The 24,146-nt window shown below is 43.1% G+C and overlaps 1 protein-coding gene across 1 annotated transcript in view; it reads right to left on the bottom strand.

Moving 5' to 3' along the window:
- Positions 1 to 1,941: 1,941 nt before the first annotated feature.
- Positions 1,942 to 24,146, bottom strand: part of SAMD8 (sterile alpha motif domain containing 8) — a 45,311-nt gene continuing 23,106 nt past the window's right edge. The window contains exons 2-6 of the mRNA XM_049789161.1: positions 12,520 to 13,112; positions 8,544 to 8,639; positions 6,589 to 6,706; positions 2,634 to 2,784; positions 1,942 to 2,477 (exon numbers count right to left, since the gene is read on the bottom strand). Of these exons, the coding sequence (XP_049645118.1) occupies positions 2,173 to 2,477; positions 2,634 to 2,784; positions 6,589 to 6,706; positions 8,544 to 8,639; positions 12,520 to 13,097 (1,248 nt within the window). The 5' untranslated portion in view covers positions 13,098 to 13,112 and the 3' untranslated portion in view covers positions 1,942 to 2,172. The remainder of the gene's footprint in view (positions 2,478 to 2,633; positions 2,785 to 6,588; positions 6,707 to 8,543; positions 8,640 to 12,519; positions 13,113 to 24,146) is intronic.

The following is a 24,146-nucleotide window of genomic DNA, read 5'->3' on the forward strand; positions in this document are numbered from 1 at the left end:
CCAGAACCTCCAGCTTGCATTCCCAAAAACTGACTCAGTTCATTTCTACTAGTCTGTCTACTAGTCTTTCTGCTGTGTACAGACACTTGGAGATGATTTATGTAAACAGCCTTATCATGGTTTTAACACTTATATTATAATCTAACTTACTTTCCTGCTCCCCAAAACAAGTAAGAAATAAAATGAAGGATTTGGATACCTTGACTGAAGCCTGCTGGTAGATACTCCCAAGGATCATAGCTCTGCAAAAAATAGCTGCAATTCTTCATGAAAGTAAGAAAACTGATGTATGAAGAATTTACTGTTAAGTACCTATTTAACATTCTTGAATTAAGGTTGTTGTGAAATTTTCCCATTATTTTTTTACAAGTCAAGATCAGTCCTCATCCAGTTCAGTTCAGTCTTGCTTTTATTTGGGGAGAAGAAAAAAAAATAACACTTGTGACTTCAAGGATCAAACCACTCTATTGGTATAGGGAACCCTCACACTTCATGATTAAGCAATTGCCTTAGATGAAATGTCGGTGTATTTGTTCCATGCATGTAATGACATTTAAAAGCTTGTAATTACAATACACTGAAGTATAATAAATCTTGCATTGCAGTGTGCTGTTTATCAAGTGGAAAAAAAAAAGTTCAGAGCCACTCCCAAATGTGGGCTACTCCACTTTTCACCGAAACACGTTTGCATTAATGTCCCTCTACTGCCACTCCACTTGATTTTCTCTACAGCTTATCCTGGGATGGGAGTATGACTCAAAGTGCAAAATGAACACATTTCACCTATATAAGGTGCAGGCTTCTTCTAAGAATCCTAATTGTAGACTACAATGTGCCACCACCACCTTCCCAACGCCTTCCTTTAAAATGAAAGGTTAAAAAGTACACAATATTCTAGAGACTAAGGTCAACAACTGGAGTTCAAATTCCAATTCCATAACCATGCTACTGTCATAATGTCTACACAAACCATTAAAAATAAAGTGACAAATGGTATCACAGAGGTCAAATTCCTTAAGGTACTAAATTTCTTTTGTAAACAGCAACTAAATTCCAAAGAAGACAAAATTAAAAAAACATATGTAGACAAATCATTTGTACTTAAAAACAAAACAAAAACCTTTTCTTCTGTTAAGACTATTTACTACCAAGAACAAGAAATTTCAAAAACTGAAAAAAGCTCTTATGCCTGCAAACTGTTCTACATTGCACTTCATAAAGAGAAAAATATTCTTTGCATGCATACCACCTTACTTAAGAATATAAGAATGTGAACACCGGGCAAAACACTCCACTATTTGGCTCACTAAATGACATCATTAACAAAGCATAAAATTTAGCATAAATGGTCTAACAAATAGTAGTGCAAAGTTATTCCAGGTACCAACATTATTAAAATGCAACCAAAATCATTTTCACAAGGGCAGAAATTTTCTTCTCATGAAACTTAGTGATGATCATTTTGAACACGCTTTTTTTTTTTTTTTAACACACTCTTTGCTGCATCTTTGGTGAGAAAATATCAATACTACATTTGCTTTTGGAAGGACGCCGGAGGCCCCATCGTCTTTCATATGACTCCTTCCATCTCTCCTTGTTCCAGGCACCATGATATATTCAGTCTAGTTTTCTGACATATGGTTAAGAGGAGAAAAATTAGTTGTTAGTAAAATGGACCCAGAGCTGCGTTTAAACAACCACAAACAAACTGAAGAGGTCAGTTCAAAGAAACATTCATTACTGCTCACTTGCAAGGGATTTTCCTTTAAAATAAGGAATTCCATCAAACTGTTTCTTGACTGGATTCCCAGTAGAAAAAAAACAAAACCAAAAACATAAAAATCCTTCTGTGAGCAAATTACTCAAGTTGATTTCCTTAACTTCAATAGGCAAATACTCAGCAGGTGAGTTTAAGAGCTCAGCTTCAATCAACAGAGATGGGGCGGAAAACATCCCCTTAAGCTTTCTGTACAAACATACACAGAAGGACTCTTGATGGGCCTTTCTTGCTTTCTGGCATTGCAGCCTTGCTTAGATCAGGGAACTAGACAAGGTATTCACTTTAAATCCCCTCAATAAAATATCCAGGAACAGTCTAGGGGAAGGAAGCAAGGTTACTGGTTTTCAACAGCTACTGTGTGTTAACCACAAACCTATTGGCAGAGATCACATTCACCCTATGAGTCTTTTCATTATTGTTGGCTTTGAGAAGGGCCAACAATACTCATTAGGGACGGTACCATTAACATTACACTCAAAAAACGAAAACATGGGGAACCAGATCCTTGCCCTCCGACTCTGGTGGTACGCCCTGGTGTTGGCCAGAGTATGGTAGTATAGAAAGAGTCTCGTTGTGATATAAAAGGCGATGAACACATCGATGGAGTAATGTTCGTGGGCGGCCAAGATGAAAAAGATGCCAAAGAGGTTGAGAACCCACGACAAAGTGTGCAAGAAATTCCAACTCCTTGGCGTATCTGGGGAAAGGACAGAAAGATCATTTTAGAGTCACATTCCCTCTGATGCTTTTCCATCCTGCTCCTCAGGTCTTTAGGTTTCCTCCCAGCGCCCTTCCTGGAGCCTCTCTGTCACTAGAAACCTAAAACATGTGAAATCGGTAACCAGATACTTACATTCAGTGACAAAGAAATTCAGCATAGTTAAGACGACTGTGTGGCCACTGAACATGTAATCCCCACAAGTGTGGACACCGGTCAGGGTCATGCCAAAGCCGCTCCAAATGGCAAAAGCCCGGCGCATTTTCTCCCAAACATTGCCATAAACCTAGAAAGAAAGTCACAGATTAGCATTAAGTGCACCAGAAGCTGAGATGCGGAACAAGAACACTGGACTGCGAACATGATGCAAGTTCGATCTTGCACAAGCAAAGCTTCTCATCTAATCTTAGACAGACTTCAGGAGGATTTGGGGCTGGAGAGTATACTTTGCAGGAGGACCCTTGGTTTGATCTCTGGCATACCACATGGTCCCTTGAGCACTGCCAAAGTGGCCCAGGAACAAACCAACAAACCAACAATGAGTTGGGGATGGGGATAAAACTCAGTGGCAGAACAGACCCCTTTACATGTGAGGTTCATGCTTGGTCCCCAGAGAGTCGGGTCCCCCATGCACAGACCATGCCAAGGTGGATGGGTGAAGAAACATTTTAATTATTATCCTGATGCAAACAGCAGACCCCAGGACATGAAGTTCTGGCTTCACATATTCCCAGGAAAAAGTTGGAAGCCACAGGTCCCTCATCTGGGCTGCAACAATTCCACTGCTTGATTCTGTGTCAAGCAGTGGTGCTCAGGGGCTACACAACTTTCGATGCTTAGAGGAAGCTTCTGGCAGTGCTTGGGGGAGGGAGGGTCATACAGAGCTTGGATCAAACCCAGGCCTCCCTCACAGGAAGCAAGTGTTCCAGCTCTTTTGGATATTTCCCCAGCCCCGATTCCAAATTTTTTTAGCTCAGTGGTTACTCCTAGATCTGCACTCAAGGGTTACTCCTGGTGGTGTTCAGGGGACCACATGGGACACTGGAGGATCGAACCTAGGTTGGTTGCATGCAAGAAAAGCGCCCTTCCTGCCATACTACCACTCTGGTTCCATTAATGCTAAAAATCAAATCTCAACTCCAAGGTGAGAGATAGTCCAGTATTTAAGGAATTTGCCCTGTATGCATCGGACCCTGATTTCTTGTCCAGCACCACAAATGAAGCCTGATCCTTGAGCACTGACAGAGTGATTCTTGAGGCAGGAATAAGCCCTGAAACAGCTGAATGTGGCCCAAGAACAAAACAAAACAAAACAAAACAAAACAAAACAAAACAAAACAAAAAAACTGAACCACCAGAAATGGTCCCTGAGGGATCGGAGCGGTGGCGCAAGCAGTAGGGTGTAGGCCTTGCTACATGCTAAACCTAGGATAGACTGCGGTTAATCCCCAACGCACAAGCGATTTCTGAGCACAAAGCCAGGAGTAATCCCTGAGCGTCATCGGATGTGGCCCAAAAACCACAAAAAAAAAAAAAAAAAAAAAAGAGAAAGAGAAAGAAATGGTCCCTGGGCATTACCAGTTTTGTTCCCCTCCCACTAGCCCCCCCAAATAACCCCAACCAACCAAAAAAAGGAAAAAGAATATCAGCTAAGGATGTGACTCAGCAATAGAACACCTACTTTGCACATGAGATGAAGGATTTCATCCTTAGCAAACCCAGAATAGCAACCCAGAAGGCCAGAACTTGTGCACTTGGGACAGAAGATCAGAGTTTGATCCCCAGCACTACATGGTCTTCAGAGCACCAACAGGAGAGTTTTGGTGGCTGTTGAGCACTGCTCAGGTGGCCCCCAAACTACTGGGCCCAAATGCCAACACAATGTTTATGCCAAGCATGGATACAAAGAGTCTGATCAGCTAAGTACTGTTGGGGTGTCCCCTGGCTGCCCTGAGTACTGTGGGGGAGGCCCCACATGAAGAAAACACTAAGTGCTCAATTACGCTTCTCCCTATTCCAGTCTTAAGGATTTTAGATGTTCCACTAGAGGGAAGGTCAAACGAACCTTCAAAGGGACACTCCAGGAAGGCAAGATGTAACCCCTACTGTAAATGTTCCTTTTTGTGCGGCTGACTCAGTGGTGCTCCCTCCAGTAGTGCTTGGGAGGATGTGTAGAGCAAGGGATTGAACCCGGGGCACTGTGTCTGTCAGGATCTAGCCCTCTTTGAGCTACTTCCTTGTCCTTCCCTGGGGCCAGATTCTTGTTCTGTCTTCAAATCTCAGGGGAGGAGATTTTAAGCAATTTATTACAATGACTGCACTTTAAAGAGTTCATTGTAACGGAGATGATTGCTAGTAACTATATCCCAACTTTCTATTTTTAATGACAGCTGCAAATACAGGTCAGTAAGTAGGTTATATTATAGTTCAAAGCAATTAACATTATTTAGGGCAGAGTAGAATAGAGATGCCCATATATAACTAGCTGATAATAAAAGTCATTAGAGACAGAAAAAGGGCTGGACAGAGGATGTGAATGATAGATAATTTATTTCAGCAACAGCCCTATGCAAAGATATCCTTCCTGCTCTTTAGTGGCTAAGACTTTATTAAATCCCTCAATTATAGGATTTACTTTTCAAAATAAAATTTACATTTTTCCTTTTTAAAACTCTCTTTGACCAATATACATTCTAGGGGGAAACAGTCCTATTATCTCATATACCACAGAAAGAAAGTCAATAGATTCGTGACTGAATATAAAAAACACAAGGCCACAAACGTCTCAGATATCATTTTCTTTTTTTTTTGGAGGGGGGAACCACACCCAATGATGCTCAGGGGCTACTCCTGGCTATGCACTCAGAAACCTCTCCTGGGGCCAGAGAGATAGCATGGAAGTAAGGCGTTTGCCTTTCATGCAGAAGGAGGGTGGTTTGAATCCTGGCATCCCATACGATCCCCTGTGCCTGACAGGGGCAATTTCTGAGCATAGAGTCAGGAATAACCCCTGAGCGCTGCCAGGTGTGACCCAAAAACCAAAATCCAAAAAAAAAATTGATCCTGATTTGGGGGACCATATGGGACACCGGGGAATCAATCCTCGGTTCGTCCTAGGTTAGCGCTTTTAGCGCTTGCAAGGCAGATGCCTTACCACTAGCACCATGCTCCGGCCCCTGAGTTATCATTTTCATTAAGCAGTTTAACAGTGAATTAAAATATTACTAACATACTAGTATGAGAGTAGGTATAATTGATAGGAATAATTGTTGGAAAAGCTAATATAATTGAGAAAAGCTAATATTTTTAATGAAAATTTAAGCAATGTATATAGATTTTTATTATATATTATAGAGTCCTCTGGTTCTATAATTCTACTTCCCAAAATTTTGTAATTCCACAACCCAAATTTACATCACTTGGAGACTAAATCAAACACTAGAACCCTCTGTAGTTATTACAGATGAGGGAGAGCTATATGCATTTTGACAGAAAAAAGGAAACAATACACTAGTATGTACAATAGTACTCTAGTAAGCATCTATCAGAGCTAGAGAGGTAGTACAGTGAACAAGGTACTTGCCTTGAATGCAGACCTGGGTTTGATCCCCAGCAACACATATGGTCTCCCAAGTTTGCCTTGCACACAGCTGACCTAGATTTGATCCCTAGCATCCCATATGGTCCCCCGAGCACCATCAAGAATGGCCCCTGAGCGCAAAGCCAGGAGTAACCCCTGAGCATTGCCTGGCGTGATTCCCCCACATATAAAAATCTTCCAGAAGTAAGCCCTGAGAACAGAGTCAGGAGTGACACATAAGTACATAAGTACATAAGTACGAGTCAGGAGTCAGCCCTGAGCAGGCCAGGTGTGTCTCCAAATTGAAAAAGCCAGGTTCTAGTCCTACTCAATTTAGGATACACTGAACCCACCAAGAACAAGACAGGACAAGCTGGGGGTGTGGCTCAAGTGGCAGAACATGTGCTTTTGATGCACATAGTCCTGGGCTCAGTTCCCGACACTACAGGGCAACCCTGCCAGACCAGAGGACACTGTGACAGAAGGTGACCGGAAGGAGGGGGCAGCTACCTTCCCGGTGCACTGCAGGTGCTGTCCTGGCACAGAGAGGGAGGTGACGAACATGGTGAAGCAGCGAAGCAGGAAGACGGTGCCCATCAGACTGCAGAGCCTTCGCAGGAGGATTGACCTGTGCACAGGGCGACCACAAGAGGGAGGCCAGTCAGGAAACCCTCTCTAGTAAAATCTGCTACCTAATTTATTTGTATTAAATTCATCAATACATTTATTAAATCCATATTCATAAGTTTTTTGTTTGGGGGGCCATAACCACATGATGCTCAGCACTTGCTCCTGGCTCTGCCCTCAGGGATCACAGAATCATATGTTGTACAGGGGACAAAACCCTGGTCGGTCACATGCAAGGCCAGCACCCTACCCACTGTATTCTCTTCAGCCTCTGAATCTATTTTGAATTCATTTAACCTACTTATTTTGTGGCACTGAGAATCAAACAACATGCAAGGCCCGTATGCAAGGCCCAAGGTTCTATCACTTGGCCCATATTAATTTAATTATTTGGGGGGAGCACACTCATGGTGCTCAGGGGTTATTCCTGGCTCTGTGCTCAGGAATCACTCCTGATAGGCTCAGGGAACCATATGGGATGCTGTGGATGCTGAGGATTGAACCCGGGTCGGCCACGTGCAAGGCAAACACCCTACCTGCTGTGCTATTGCTTAGGTCTCAGTTAATTTAATTTTAATTTATTTTTTAGTTTGCAACTTTATTTACAACATTGTTCATAAACAGGCTTTTTAGGAATTCAATATTCTGAAACTGATCCCACCATGTCCCCAGTTACCTGCTTCCTATTTTTTGACCTTTATTTATTTATTTTTGGGTTTGGGGCCACACACGGTGATGCTCAGGGGTTATTCCTGGCTATGTGCCCAGAAATCTCTCCTGGCTTAGGGGACCATATGGGATGCCGGGAGATTGAACCATGGTCCGTCCTAGGCTAGCACAGGCAAGGTAGACACCTTACCGCTTGTGCCACCACCCCGGCCCCATGACCTTTATTTTTTAACTTAAAATCATTTCCCCCCTATAAAGTAGGAAGGAACGTTCTCTTATGCTTCACTTTTTTTTAATCTAAAATTTATTTTTCACATGTCTTGAGTAAAAATACCAAAGAGCTGGGGAGATAGCAAAGCATGGTTTTCATGTCTGACAACTGGGTTTGATTCTCAGAATCCTCAGGGTGGCCAAATACTGGAACCAAACCTAAAACAATCTTTAAGGGACCAGAAAGATACTAGGGTTAAGGTGCTAGCCTCACATGTAACCAAATCCCTAGTAATGCATGGTCCCCACGCATGTTGGGTATAGTCCCAAAACAAAACAAAAACTCCAAAGAAACAGTTTCCCTAATCAGCCTTTTTTAAAAACCATCTAAACTACATAGATAAGATGTTAAACAAAACAAAAGCCTCTTTTTAATGAATTTCTCTCCAAAGCAAAGAACAATTTCCCCCTTCCAACCTCCCTCCTCCCCCCTAAAAACCAAGCATGTAGCCAAAAAGTTATGGGAGTGGGGGGGATATTTCTGTTCTACAGAAAGTCACATTTTTTTGTTTCCAAAGAAAGATAAAGTAAGGCTGTGGAGAGAGGACAGAAGGGAGGGCAGTTGGCTGGCACACAGCCAACCTGGTTTGATCTCCCACACCATATACATTCCCCCCTACTCCTTCCAGTCCCCAAAACTAGAGACCACTGAACACAGCTGAGTGTGGCCCCAAAATTAAACCAACCCTCTCAGAACAAAAGAAAAATATATATACTATCAACAGTCCATGTAGTTCTATCTTTGGCTGACTCCCTAAACCCAGACATTTTCTTTGTAATTACACTATAATGTCATCATGATAAGAGAAGGAAATTAACAAGGAAAGTGCAAAAGGAAAATGTTTGATTGTCTGTTAGTGAGACAATAAAAACCTTTGTCTGCAGAGTAAATGAGGTACCTGTGCTTATGAAGAAGGAGAACCAGGAGCCAAATATAGCACAAAATCACACCACATACTTCTGTCATGGCAAAGGCCCATGGGATCCGTGGAACGCTAGAATGGAAAAAGAAAATTACATTTTGGACTAAAGCGAAGTAGACAGATATGAATGTGGCTACCCTTCTCTATAAGCTACTTTTGTAGGGGAGGGGAGGTTGGGTTTTGGGCCACACCCGGTGACACTCAGGGATTACAAGTCCTGGCTACTCGCTCAGAATTGCCCCTGGCTTGGGGGGGGGGGGGACCATATGGGATGCTAGGGGATCGAACCGCGGTCCATCCTAGGCTAGCACATGCAAGATGGCTTACCACTTGTGCCACAGCTCCAGCCCCTATAAGCTTTTTTTAATAGTGATCTTTTTGTTTGTTTGTTTTGTTTTTTGTTTTTGGGTCACACCTACGCTCAGAAATCGCTCCTGGCAGGCTCAGGGGACCATATGGAATGCCAGGATTCAAACCACTGTCCTTCTGCATGCAAGGCAAACGCCTTACCTCCATGCTATCTTTCCGGTCCCTTTAATAGTGATTTTTTTTTGGGGGGGGGCCACACCCAGCGGGTGCTCAGGGGTTACTCCTGGTTGTCTTCTCTGAAATAGCTCCTGGCAGGCACGGGGGACCATATGGGACACCGGGATTCAAACCAACCACCTTTGGTCCTGGATCGGCTGCTTGCAAGGCAAACGCCGCTATGCTATCTTTCTGGGCCCATTAATAGTGATTTTTAAATTGATTTCTTTTTTTTTTTTTTTTTTTTTTTTTTTGGTTTTTGGGCCACACCCGGCGGTGCTCAGGGGTTACTCCTGGCTGTCTACTCAGAAATAGCTCCTGGCAGGCACGGGGGACCATATGGGACACCGGGATTCGAACCAACCACCTTTGGTCCTGGATCGGCTGCTTGCAAGGCAAACGCCGCTGTGCTATCTCTCCGGGCCCTTAAATTGATTTCTATAGAACTTCAATTCTTTTAGAAGATAGTATTTCCAATACACAGAGGAATATGAGGAAATTGCTTCACAAAGCCCCTCATTCACAAAGGCCCTATTTATTGTCTGTGAATTCCATCTTGGGATCCTCCCTTCCTACATAAAATAGCATGAAAGACAAAGGGAAACAAGTTCACTGCATGCTGTATGTAGACATTTCAGATGCCAGAGCTTGAATTTAGCTTTTAAAAATTTTTTTAAATTTAATTAAGAACCATGATTTACAAAGATTTTGATAGCTAGACTTTAGGAGAACAGTATTTCAACACTAGTACTAGTCCTATCACTAGTGCCAGCTTCCCTCCACCAAAGTTCCCGTGCTCACTTCTACAACCCCCCCGCCCCAACCTGCACATCACAAGCACATCTCAAAGTCCTGTGGTAGTGGGTTAGAGCTGACATTTTCAGTGTGGTTGAGTCTGTTTTTGGATGTAGGAGTTACTAACAGATCACCCACTGCGCCTGGGGGAGAGCAAGTTTAAAGGATTGTTAAACCAGTGTTCAACTACTGTCTCCATATTCAGCTCCAGTGTTAAGAAGCTTAGTGTTTCCTATTTTGAGAGTTTATTTTTCATCCCCAGAGCTCACTGATGCAGATGGACTTGCCTTCCCGACACTTCCAGCTCACTCCATCTCATGATGGGCAGGCACTGTGCCCGCCTTCTCCTCTCCAAAGTCAGTCCCGTTACTACACTTGCCCTTGGAGGACTGTTGAGTACCGACTCCATTTTACTTCCATTCTAATGGAGAGTTGTGAAAATACTGTCAAATATGAGTTTAAACTTGGGTTCAATCTCTGGCATTGCATATGGTCCCTTAAGCACCAAATAATTCCTGAGCACAGTGCCAGGAGTAAGCCCTGAGCATCAGTAGTTGGTGGCCCAAAACAGTAACACCAAAAACAAATTCACTTACCTCAATATAACACTTTATAAAATGCATTATACACTAATCATTTTTCTAAGCAGAATTTAGTTTTCTTTGCTAATCTAACTTCATCACTATGGATAGTAGTCATCACATTTTTATAGCAATGACCTCAGAGATTACTGAGGAACAAAGGGCAGTGATACCCTATATGGATGTGGCCTGGCCATTACAGTGCTTGTTTTTTCTAGTGTTGTATTTCCTCCGTGGCTTTTATGCCATCAGCTAGCTCTTGATCCTTTGATAACAATAAGGCTGCCTTTCCTTTTTGACTTCTGATTTTCTGTGTTTGATACACTGAAGTGTTTGGAACTGCATCAAATAAGCTTCAGAAACAAACAACAATGTGAAAGTAATTAAGATTTTTCCCAAGGGAAAGTAGAAGGAAAATTTGCTCAGGAAGGCCCAGAAAGAGGACAAAAGGAAGCATCACAGTCCCAGGTTTTCGGGCAGAAGGAAGTTTGGCTCAACTCCAAAGGGAACAAGATAAATCATAGATACATAAGGGAGATCCTAGATTTTGATCTCCAGCAACCCACACATTCCCCTCCCAGACAAGGTGTGCTATACTGAGAAAGTAGCTAAAGGGCTGGGCTCTTGCTCTGCCTGTGCAGTCCTGGGTACTGCGAACACCTTTCTTCCTGTACTCTTGCTAATCTCAGTTTGAAAATCAAAGACCAAGGTCTTGACTTCATTTGACATCATCTTTTCCCTTGTTTTATTTTGTTATAAACCACAGATGAATGTGGGTCTGTGCAAGTGAAAGCAACCTGCAAGATTTCTTCTCGAAGCCTCTTTAATTATTCCTACAGTGTGGGCATTCAGGTGATTTGCATATCCTGACAACTGTATTTTGCACTTGCACAGTAATTATGCATATTCTAGAATGTATCTGGACACCTCATCCTCTTTTAGTCCATTGGTTGCACATACTGCATTTCTTTCATGCTTTCATGTGTTGTCTCCCCCTTGCTGATACTGATAATGCCTTTCGGGCTATTTGTGCACCTTCCTAGGAGAATAGTAATAGGTGCTGGCAGTGTTCCTCCTTGTTCTTCTATCAGGGGTCACAACATTTTGTGGCCCTGCCCTAGAGGAATCTTTTTTTATTTTGTTTTGTTTTAGTTGTCTGGGTCCCACCCCCCAATGTTCAAGGCTTACTACTGACTTTGCACTCAAGGATCACCCCGACTTTGCCTCCTGCGGTCCCCAGGTAAATTGAGTTTGAGACCCATGTATCTAGATCTTTGTTTCATTTTCCTGGTGTGAATTTTGGGCCACACAGGGCAGTTCTTGGGGCTTACTCCTTATCACTGCACTCAGGGATCACTACTGGAGGCTCTGGGGTACCATATGGGGTCCAGGGATCAAACCCAAGTTGGACACATGTACTTAAGTACCCTCTCCACTGGACTGTTACTCCAGCACCTTGTTTCATTTTCTTGTACACTTATACTCTCAACACTCATAAGTGACTCTCTATTGAGAAAAATGTTCTTGAGATTCTGGAAATACTCTCTTGAATTGAGAGCAAATATCCCAGAAAATTTCTCCAGCAACCCCCTTACTTAGGGACTGAGGATGAGGGAGCAAGTTCAAATCTCTCATTGACAACTTTCAGCTGGGACTTGCAGCATCTCCCAACAGAGTCCAGTGGGTAAGGTTTTCCTGGACTCGATCCACAGCTCCTATTTGGCCACCCAAGCCTCACTAGGAGTGATCCTTGAGTTTAGAGACAAGAGGAAGCCCTGAATACAGCCATGTGGCCCCCCCAAAAACTGAAGTGCCCCCGGAATAATAGCTATAGAAAAAAAGTTAAGCAGTTGTCTTTTCCAAGTTCTAGTTAATTGAAGAGAGGAAAAAGGGACTTCAAAGTTTTATCTTTATACACTGCCAGATAAAAGCTAATGGAAATTATGTATCAACCGAATCAGTATCAATAACAGCACAATTACTGGAAGCCTATCATTTCATGACTGCCACAGCAATCCTTGACAGACCTAGTCATTAAAAGCTAAACTGACCTGTCCAGAAATATATCAGGGAGTGGCGGGTAGGTCTGCATGTCAGGCACTCGCTCGTGGACTATGACCATAATGAATGATGTAAATCCAAAGACTATAAAAACATATATGCAACTCAATATGGTCTTCCAATATTCTGGGTCCAGTCTTCGAACAGAGTGCTTGCTTTTGCCATTCATGTACTGGTACTGATCAGAACTCAAGTCACTGATGGGTCCATCACAGTCGTGCGAAGGGTCTCCATTACAGAGCCACTCCGTGCTGGAGAGAGCGCTGATGAAGGGCGTCATGGAGCCCATGGGACTGTCACTGCTGTAGCCCATTTCTTCCAGAACATCAGCGTGTATCTTCTGTAACTTCCGGACAGAAAGCATCAGCCTTTTAATGTCACCTAAGACCTTGATTTCCAGAGGAGGAGAGCGTAGATCATACTCGGTCAGAGTGAGGAGCGTGACGCCATCTAGACGATGCTTATTGCACAGAATGTCCACATACTCTACGAAGCCTTCATCCTTCAGCCAAACGGCAACATGCTTGGTGGTCCAGCGACGGATGCAAAGCTGATGAGGACCGGCCATTTCCGACTCCACTGTCTGCCAGCAGGAAACAGGAAAAGAAAACAAATTCTTTAGTTAGTTGTTAACAACTCACCCTCACTTGTGCAAAAACATACCAGAAATTTACCTACACTGGCCTATTGGTTTCCAGGAGGAAACAAAAGAAATAGATTATTTAATAACGAGTGTTTAACAGACATTCTAATACTTTTATGTCTATAAATCCAACAGCAGAAGGAAAACTAAAGATCAATTTTGCCAAATATTATTTTACAAATGGCTTTACCCCAGAGGAGTCATAAGTTAATTAGAAAAAGACTACTGCTGAGAACTATTGAGAAAAATCCCATTATCAACATGCACTGCACACAACCATTTGATTTATATAGAAGTTATTTTTCTGAAATCATTTTTGTTTTGCTTTTGTTTTTTTGGGGGGGGGCCACACCCATTGGTGCTCAGATACTCCTGGCTCGATGCTCAGAAGTCGCCGCTGGCAGGCTTTGAGGACCATATGGAAGGCTGGGAATAGAACCCGTATCCATCTGAGATCGGCTGCATACAAGGCAAATGCCCTACCACTGTGTTATTGCTCCAGCCCCTGAAATCTTTAAGTTCATGGAATACCTATCTCCCTTTTTCCCCCCCCAAAAAATTAATGAAACACAAATAAACAACTAATTAAAATATTAGATCAAGTATATTTCTATCTACTAGGTAATTTTTGTACATAGAGTTTCAACATCAGAAATAAACCCTGTAAACTAGATATAAATTGACATCTTAACTCTGTTCTTTTTGTTTTGTTTTGTTTTTGTTTTTGAGCTACACCCGAAGATGCTGGGGGTTCTATACACTCAGAAATCACCCCTGGCTTGGGAGACCATATGGGATGCTGGGGGATCGAACCTCAGTCCGCCCTAGGCTAGCGAGTGCAAGGCAGATGCCTTATGCCCTGCACCACTGCTCCAGCCCCTTAACTGTTCTTTTATACTTTGAATATTCTTTTTTGTTTGTTTTTGGGCCACATCCAGCAGCACTCAGGGGATATTCCCGACTCTGCTCAGAAATCACTCCTGGCAGGTTCGGGGGACCACATGGGATATCAGGGATCAAACCCAGGTCTGTGCTGGGTCAGCTGCAAGCAGAGCAAGGCTGCCATTCCAGTTCCACGGTGCTACAGGTCAGTGTGTGAACACTACAGCCTAACATATAGCCCCAGGGAGTATCAGAGTATCACAATCAGGTCTGTGACCCCTGGCACTACAGTAACAATGACCTCAAAAACAAAGGGAAAGTTGCAAAACAAAAGAGTAATGTTGGAGATGTTTGCATTGTGCTCAGTCAGCCTGGGTTCTACACCACGGCACCAGCAGATCACCTCTGAGCAATGCCAGGAGTGAGCCCAGAGCACAGGGTAAGAGTAAGTCCAAAAAGTACTAATAAGGGGCCGGGACAATAGTACGGGGAAGGGAGTTTTCTTTGTACACAGCTGACCCAGGTTTGATCCCCGGCATCCCATTTGGCCCCCAACCCCCAAGACTGACAGGAGTAATTTCTGAGCAAAGAGCCAGGAGTAACCTCTGAGCACTACTGGGTGTGCCCCCCCCCCAAATAAAGTGCTAATAATTTGTATTACTTTGGTAACACACACAGCTTATGTGCGTGCGTGTATGTGTGTCATGTTTATGATTCTATTAAAAAAAACTTAGTTTCACAAGAGACAAAGGCTTCCATGAAAAGAAGAAAACTTGCTTCTTCAGCTATTGATGTCTAAGGATTTCCAGACCTCTCCACACCAGGTTTTCCTGAAGGTACTATTTAAAGGGTAGCAGGCAGGCATTTAAGCATTAAAGAAATAAAGCTTGGGGGCCAGAGAGATAGCATGGAGGTAAGGTGTTTGCCTTTTATGCAGAAGGTCATTGGTTCAAATCCCGGCATCCCCTATGGTCCCCAGAGTCTGTCAGGAGTGATTTCTGAGCATGGAGCCAGGAGTAACCCGAGCGCTGCCGGGTGTGACCCAAAAACAAAACAAAACAAAAAAGACATAAAAGCTTGGCACAGTTCTTGCCTCTGTGACTGACCTGAGCTTGATCCTCAGAAACCCTCCATCTGGTCCTGAGCCAAGCCTAGTGTCCCCTAAGCCCTGAGTTCTGCTAGGTATATCCCTCCCCCAAAAAAAGATCATTAAAAATTTATAAATAAAGACCAAAGATATAGTATTGGGGTTATGGTGTTAGCCTTGCTTGCACAGAACAGTATGACCTGTGGCACTATATGGTTACCAAGCACTGCCAGGAGTGACTCCTTACTTAGTACATTAAGGAGTGGTCAGTGAGTACTGTCAAATAAACGCCCCCAACCTCAAACACAAAAACTAAATAAATGAAACAATAAATATTCATGTGCCCACTATCCAGCTTGGGGAAAAATTTAAAAAATAGGGCCCAGAGAGATAGCACAGCGGCGTTTGCCTTGCAAGCAGCCAATCCAGGACCAAAGGTGGTTGGTTCGAATCCCGGTGTCCCATGTGGTCCCCCATGCCTGCCAGGAGCTATTTCTGAGCAGACAGCCAGGAGTAACCCCTGAGCACCACCGGGTGTGGTCCAAAAACCAAAAAATAAATAATTGGGGGCCCAGAGAGATAGCACAGTGGTGTTTGCCTTGCAAGCAGCCGATCCAGGACCAAAGGTGGTTGGTTCGAATCCCGGTGTCCCATATGGTCCCCCGTGCCTGCCAGGAGCTATTTCTGAGCAGACAGCCAGGAGTAACCCCTGAGCACCGCCGGGTATGGCCCAAAAAACCAAAAAAAATAATAATAATAATAATATTAATAGGAGTCGGAGAGATAGCATGGAGGTGGGGCATTTGCCTTGCATGCAAAAGGACAGTGGTTTGAATCCCAGCATCCCATATGGTCCCCCGAGCCTGCCAGGAGCAATTTCTGAGAGTAGAGCCAGGAGTAACCCCTGAGCACTGCCAAATGTGACCCAAAAACAAACAAAAAATAAAGAGTTCAAATACAAATGTTGTTTCCTAATATGTCTGACAGCTATACAGGCGGTTTACAGGCAGTTTCGTTTTATGAAAATTATTCACCTACAGTCTTGTTTTTTAATTTTTGGGCCACACCCAGTAGAACTCAGGTGTTACTCCTGGCTCTGCACTCAGAAATCACTTCTAGGGGCCAGAGCGGTGGCGAAGTGGTAAGGAGTTAGCCTTGCACGTGTCTGACCTAGGACAGACAGTGGTTTGATCCCCCGTATCTCCCATATTGTCCCCCAAGCCTGCCAGAAGTGATTTCTGAGCACATAGCCAGGGGTAACCCCTGAGCGTCACAGAGTGTGGGCCAAAAACCAAAAAAAGAAAAAAAAAGAAAAAAGAAAAGAAAATCACTTCTAGGGGGCTGGAGCGCTAGCGAAGCAGTAGGGCTTTTGCCTGGCATGAGGCTGACCCAGGATGGACCAGGATTTGATTCCCAGTGTGTCATATGGTCCCCCAAGCCAGGAGTGATTTCTGAGTGCACAGCCAGGAGGAACCCCTAAGCATCACTGGGTGTGGACCAAATAACAAAACAGGAAAGAAAAAAAAATCACTTCTGAAATAGATAATACTCCATGACACCCCGATTTTGACACAGGAACTGTGCAAAACCAAGATCTCTAATTACAGGAACCTGACTGCAACAACTGTGATTGAGAAGAATTTTTATTGGGACCATGAAGAAAGGCTTTGGGGTTAGACAACTTAGTATGCTCGGAGCCAGTAGTTGGTCTTATGGTTGAATGCTTCATGGGTAGGTAGGGTCTCCCTTTTTCAGGCCAAAGGTTTTTCCTTTCTATTTTCCCCAACTTTTGCTGCACCTATGCAAAAATAAAATCCTGCCACACACAGTTTTTTTCTTCTTTTTTTATCTTTTATATAGAGGCTCCCACCTTTTTCATAGAACCTTGGGAGACAGATTACTATTTTACCTCATATTTCTGCATTTTTCTATAAAATTAAAAAAAAATGGCTGGGGGCCATGGGTCAAGTAGTCTCAGGTGCATTGGTGGAGGAAAAAAAAGGACAGAATTAAATATCCAAGCCAAAGTCAACAATAGTAGAATCAAGACATCAAAACTTTAGTAATCTAAACTTATACATATACACAATGGAATATTATGCAACCATCAGATGAAGTCAAGAAATTTTTCTACATGTGGATATACATGGAATCTATTATGCTGAGTGAAATAAGTCAGAAGGAGAGAGACAGACACAGACTAGTCTCACTCATCTATGGGTTTTAAGAAAAATTAAAGACATTACTGTTATAAGGCCCAGAGACAATAGAGTTAAGGGCTGGAAGGGCCGGAAGGACCAGCTCACAACCTGAAGCTTACCACAAAGAGTGGTGAACGCTGTTAGGGAAATAACTACAGTAACAACTAACATGACAATGTTAAAGAATAAGAGAATGCTTGTCGTGATATGGGGGGGGGGCATTGGTGGTGGGAATGTTTCACTGGTGAAGGGGGTATTCTGTTATGACTGAAACCCAACTACAAACATGCAAATCATGGTGCTTAAATAAAGATTCATTAGAAAAAAATTTAAACTTAAATGAGCCTGTTATACTGGCAGGCCAGGGGGCAAAGGGTTCACTGGTGGAGGGATGTCAACACTGGTGGTGGGAATGGCCCTGATTCACTGTATATCTGAAATTCAACTATGAAGAACTTCGTAGATAACAATGGTTTCAATAAAATAAAACTAAAATAAATAAGTAAATACTTGTAAAAAGATCACATCTGACAGGCTCAGGGGACCAGTGGGGTGCCAGAGATAGAATTTGGGTGGGCCATATGCAAGGAATACACCCTTCCCACTGTGCTATTGTTCTGGCCCCTCATAGTCTTATGATCTATCCTACATTATGCTTAACATAACATATATGTAAAGTGTTAAAAAATTTTTTTTGGTTTTTGGGCCACACCCGGTGATGCTCAGGGGTTACTCCTGGCTATGCACTCAGAGATCTTTCCTGGCTTGGGGGACCATATGGGACAACGGGGAATCGAACCGTGAACCGTCCTAGGTCAACGCTTGCAAGGCAAATGCCCTATAGCTTGCGCCATCACTCTGACCCCTGTAAAGTGTTAATTTAAATTTTAATTTGGGGGGGGCACACCCAGTGACTCTCAGGGGTTACTCCTGGCTATGCACTCAGAAATCACTCCTGGATTGGGGGACCATATGGGACGCCAGGGGATCGAACTTCGATCCATCCTAGGCTAGTGTGCGCAGGCATCCTTATCACTTTGCCACCATTCCGGCCCCTAAAATTTAATTTAACTTAAAAGACTGTAGCTCACTAGTACTTACATATCTGAGGCTCTGCATTCCATACAGAGCACTAAAAAATAGATAACAAGATAATGTTCTTTTTGGAGAGCATTCCCTTTTCTTCCAGATAATGCCTGATTTGGACATGCAATTTTGGCGATATAAATCCTTCAATGTTTCTGTACAATGAAAAAATAAAAAGCTGAAGCAGGAGAGATAGCACAATGGCAGAACATTGCCTTGCATGTGGTTGACCCAGGAAAGACCCGGGTTCAATTTCCGCCATCCCATATGGTCCCCCCAAACCTACCAGAAATGATTTGTGAGCTCTAAGCCAGGAGCAAGAGAGATAGCACAATGGCAGAACATTGCCTTGCATGTGGTCGACCCAGGAAGGACCCGGGTTCGATTTCCGCCATCCCATATGGTCCCCCCAAACCTACCAGAAACGACTTGTGAGCTCTAAGCCAGGAGTAACCCCCTGATTGCTGCCGGGTGTGACCCAAAATCCAAAAAAAAAAAAAAAAAAAAAAAGAGAGGGAGGGAGGGGGGGAAGAAATGGGAAGAAGGGAGGGAGGGAGGAAGAGAAGGAAGGAAGGAAGGAAGGAAGGAAGGAAGGAAGGAAGGAAGGAAGGAAGGAAGGAAGGAAGGAAGGAAGGAAGGAAGGAAGGAAGGAAGGAAGGAAGGAAGGAAGGAAGGAAGGAAGGAAGGAAAAGGAAAAAGCTGCTATTATGTCTTATCAGTAAATCTTATAGTTGAAAAAGATAATTTACAAGAACACTTAATACCAACAAAATATTCATCAAGTAAGAAATACTCATTAGGGGCCGGAGAGATAGCATGGAGGTAAGGCGTTTGCCTTTCATGCAGGAGGTCATCAGTTCGAATCCCGGCGTCCCATATGGTCCCCTGTGCCTGCCAGGAGCAATTTCTGAGCCTGGAGCCAGGAATAACCCCTGAGCACTGCCGGGTGTGACCCAAAAACCACAAAAAAATAAATAAATAAATAAATAAATACTCATTAAATATTTATTTTTATGTTTTGGGCCACACCCAGCAGTGCTCAGGGGTAAATCCTGGCAGGCTGCGGATCAAATGGGATGCCTGAGATCAAACCCAGGTTGACCATGTGCAAGGCAAACACACCCTACCAGCTGTGCTACTGCTCCAGCCCCAAATATTCCTTTACTCGTTTATTTTAAAAAGTCCTACTTTTGGGAAGGATTTTTTAAAAACATCTTTTGTGTTTCTAAATATAACTTAAAGAACACTTTTAAAATTAAAGCACTATGATTTATAAAGTTCTTCATAGTTGAGTTTTAGACATAGAATGTTCCAGCTGATAGATCCCACCACCAGTGTCAACTTCCCTCTACCAATGTTCCCAGGTTCCTTCCACTAATTCCCCCTCAAAGCCTGTCATCTTGACAGGCACAACAAATACAATGTTTAATATTACCCAATACACAATTGCTTTTTAGTCTTAGAAAATTAACAGCATATTCATTTAGTAAAAGAGCTATCTCATGCGATAGAGAGCTACAAAAATACTTAATTCTTTCTTTGGCTTTAGTGTATTAGTGTATCCTTAGTTATCCCCAAAGCCAGAAGAGTATCATTTAACACAGAGAACTGACACACTGATGTATAGAATTTGTATCATTTAGATTGCTTCAAAGAAACTACATATAGGGGACGGGAGGGGGACACAAAACTACACACATATTTTTTCCCTACCAGAATAAATTACTTCACCCTTGAACTATCCAATAATAACATGCTATGAATTCTGCAAGTATTAACTGGGGGAAATAGAGAAGCTCTTATTGGGACAGAACAAGGCTGGATCTTGAATCATTTGACTCTGACTTCCCTATCGTTCTCCTTCTGAAACAGCTTACCACAAATGAATTCCACATCACTCTCATCCTTGCAGCATTATTCTTGAGTACAGCTCCACTTTCAACACATCTACAAGTGATATTTTTATTCCATTTCTTCCCCTATCACATATAGTCAGTTCTCTATGCCTTCTATCAGGCGAACAAACAGGTTTTGATGCTGCCCATCTAGCTGCTATAAAATGTGGGTTATCAGAGAAGAAAGCCTCCTGGGAGTCCAGGCGCTGCTGTGGCAATGCCCTGAAGTCATGCTACAGCCCAGTGATGCGTCCATCAGGTCGGGACATGCCCTTTCATTATACGCTACTTACTACACATGAGAAGAGGCCCAGCATTAGCTCATGTTGAAAATCTGCAATAAAAGGTATATTAAAGATGATCAAAGGCTTCAGAGCCAATTCCATTATTTATAGAGCACCACAGGAAGAACAGCAAGTATGAAACTCTGAATGAGGAGTTTGACAGCCAGAGGTTTTATCTAAGTTCACAAAATGAAAAATTGAGTTAGTAAATGTTAAAGAATACTTAGCCAATAATTAGTGTATATTCCCAGTTAAATTACCAGTCCTGCTTCTGGCTAAGATGTACTTAAGAGAGACCAGATTTACCCTCCCCTACAAAAAATAAAAATAGGCCAACAAAGGGGGCAGAGATAGTATAGCCGGTGTGTCACTTGCCCTGCACCAGACCGACTGGGTTGAAGCTCCTACACGAATTATGGTCCCCTGGGACCTACTATTCATGATCTTATAGGATGCTGAGAATCAAACTTGCTGGCAGCTGACCCAAGTTAGATTCTCAGCATCCTATAAGATCTCCCAAGCCAGCAGGAGTGATTCCTGAGTATGGAGCCAGGAGTTCACACCCAAGTGTGAACCTTGGGTGTGAACCAAAAACCAAGAAAATTCCCCAATAAAAGGGGGAGGGGGATGACACTAGGCAGCAGTGAACAAACTCATCCTCCCTTGAATGTGGGGGATGAGTATAGTATGGTCAGGCACAGCAAAATGCCTTGAGAATTTCCAGGATGAAAACTGGGTAAGGCCTGGCAAACTGGCAGAGTTGAGAAGAGAAAAGAGAATTGGGGGGCGGGGGGGGGGGGGTGTAAGGGGGTTGGGTTTTGAGCCACAACCAGCAGCACTCAAAGGTTACTCCTGGTTCCATGGCTCCTGGCAGGCTCAGAGGACCATAAGGATGGATGCCAGAGATCGAAAATGAATGGGTCCGTCCTGGGTCCACCCTGGGTCAGCTGCATGCAAGGCAAACGTCCTACCGCTGTGCTATCTCTCAGCCCCTGAGAGATCTTTTTTTCTTTTCTTTTTTGGGCCACACCCGTTGATGCTCAGCAGTCACTCCTGGCTTGGGGGACCATATGGGACGCCAGGGGATCGAACCGTGGTCCGTCCTAGGCTAGCGCTGGCAAGGCAGACACCTTACCTTTAGCGCCACCACGCCGCCCCCACCCCCGCCAAGAGATCTTTTTTAACATGTTAGAATGTTTAAAACTTGTAAACCAATATAACTGACAATAATATAAACATTAAATATTCGAGAATAAAACTTACAAAACATGGGAAAGGCCTGTATATGAAAAACTAATTCTGCAAAATCAATGAAAGACCTAAACAGATCTAAATAGCACTTGACTCAATTTTCCTCAGATTCCTTATAAGATTTACTGCGATTCCAATTAAAAAATCTCATGAGAGCTAGAGAGGGTAGCACAGCAGCAAGTAGGCACTGGCCTTGCAAGCAGCTGACCCTGGTTCTAAACTCAGTTCCACCCCAGCACCATACTTAGTCCTCCCTCAAAGCAGCACCAGGAGGGATTCCTGAGCAAAGCTGGGAGCAAAAAATTACGAAGTCAAAAAAACCATAACTGAGTAGTTTTTTTTTTTAACTGAATAGTTTTTAGATACTGATATATCTTCTTGGAAAGTCCATCAGATAAAAAGTCAAAGTAACTTTGAAAAAGAACATTTCAAAAAAACCAAAAAAAAAAAAAAAAAAAGAAAAGAAAAAGAACATTAACAGCTGATTTTATTATGCAACAATTTTACCACAAATTTAGTGGTCAACCACATTTCTTACCAAGGTCTCCTCTTATCTGAAAGGCAGCAGCTTCTGCTTTTGCAACCTCTTTTATGCTTATCTTTTCCTGCACCCAAGTCTTTTGAAGGGCTAGTGTGATTAGGTCAGGTCCACTAGGATAATCAGCTTTTCTGTCAACTGTGCTTTATTAACCTAATCAGGAAGATGATGCCCATCATATCTACATGTCCCCCCATTATGCAAAAGTCACTGCAGATCATATTATAATTTTTATCTATCACCTGCCTCCAATCAAGCTGAAGTGGTTTGGGCATAAAATCAACAAATCAATGAAAAGAGAACAGCAAAGCCAGCCACAAATATTCATGGTACTGTATTTTCTACAAACGTGTGCATATTAGTGAGGAAAGGGTAAGAGATCAAACGAAACAGGAACAAAATTCACCAAGCCATACTTCTTACCAGATCTGAATATCAACTCTAACTGAATCAAAAGTCTAATGTGAGACTTCAAACTAGAACTCTACCGGAAGCAACCGGAGGGGGCCTGGAGTGATAGACAGGTAAGGCATTTATTTGTCTTGCACGTGGCCAACCCCAGTTTGATCCCTGACATCTCTCAGTGGTCCTCAAACTATGGCCCGCGGGCCACATATTGTATTTGTATCTGTTTTGTTTCTTCATTGCAAAATAAGATATATGCAGTGTGCATAAGAATTCGTTCATAAGTTCTGTTTTTACTATAGTCAGACCCTCCAATGGTCTGAGGGACAGTGAACTGGCCCCCTGTTTAAAAAGTTTGAGGACCCCTGTCTCATATGGTCGGTCCCCTGAGGCCTGCCAGGAGCGATTTCTGAACACACAGCCAGGAATAATGCCAGGGTGTTGTTGAGTATGGCCCAAAAACAAAAACAAAAGAATTATCTTTTTTGCCCACACCGGCACTCAAAAATCGCTCAAGAGAACCATTTGAGATTCTTGGAACTGAATCCCAGTCTGTCCTGAATTGGCCGTGTGTAAGGCAAAGCCCTACTGCTGTGCTATCACTCTGGCCCCAACAAAAAAATTTTGTTTGTTTATTTATACTTTATTTTGGGGTCACACCCTGCAGTGCTCAGGGGTTACTCCGGGCTCTGCACTCAAAAACTGCACCTGGCAGGCTCTGGGGACCATATGGGTTGACAGAGAACCGCCATGAGATTGGCCACAAGCAAGGCAAACACCCTACGGCTGTGTTATCATCACTCTGGCACCCCCAACAAAAAAATTGTTAAAGGACTTCTATAATCCTGAACTATTGTTAAGCAATTACTTAATTATCAAAGGTCACTATTTGTCTTATCATGGCAGGAGAATAATTCATTTGTAAATTATTAAGCATTTGCAAAACTTAATTCCAAGTAATAAAAAATAGATAAAACTGATTGCTCTGTACAAAGTAGAATAAAACATCTTGTCTTGGAATGGTGGTGGTCGATCAGTGGCTGACCAAGGACAAACAGCGGTTTGATTCCCCCCACCACCGTGTCCCCAAGCCAGGAGCAATTTCTGACTACAGAGCCAGGAGTAACCCCTTAGCATCACTTGGTGTGGCCAAAAACAAACAAACAAAAAATAATAAAAAATAAAAATCTTGTCTTTTAGGAAAATCTGGTATGAATTGGGGGTATTTGGGCCATATCTAGTGGTGCTCAGGGCTTACTCCTGGTGGTGCTCATGGAACCATATGGGGTGCTGAGATCAAACCCAGTGGAGCTACATGCCAGACAAACACCCTATCCACTTGTAT

The sequence above is a fragment of the Suncus etruscus genome, chromosome 15 (genome assembly GCF_024139225.1).
Source record: "Suncus etruscus isolate mSunEtr1 chromosome 15, mSunEtr1.pri.cur, whole genome shotgun sequence".
Taxonomy (NCBI): domain Eukaryota; kingdom Metazoa; phylum Chordata; class Mammalia; order Eulipotyphla; family Soricidae; genus Suncus; species Suncus etruscus.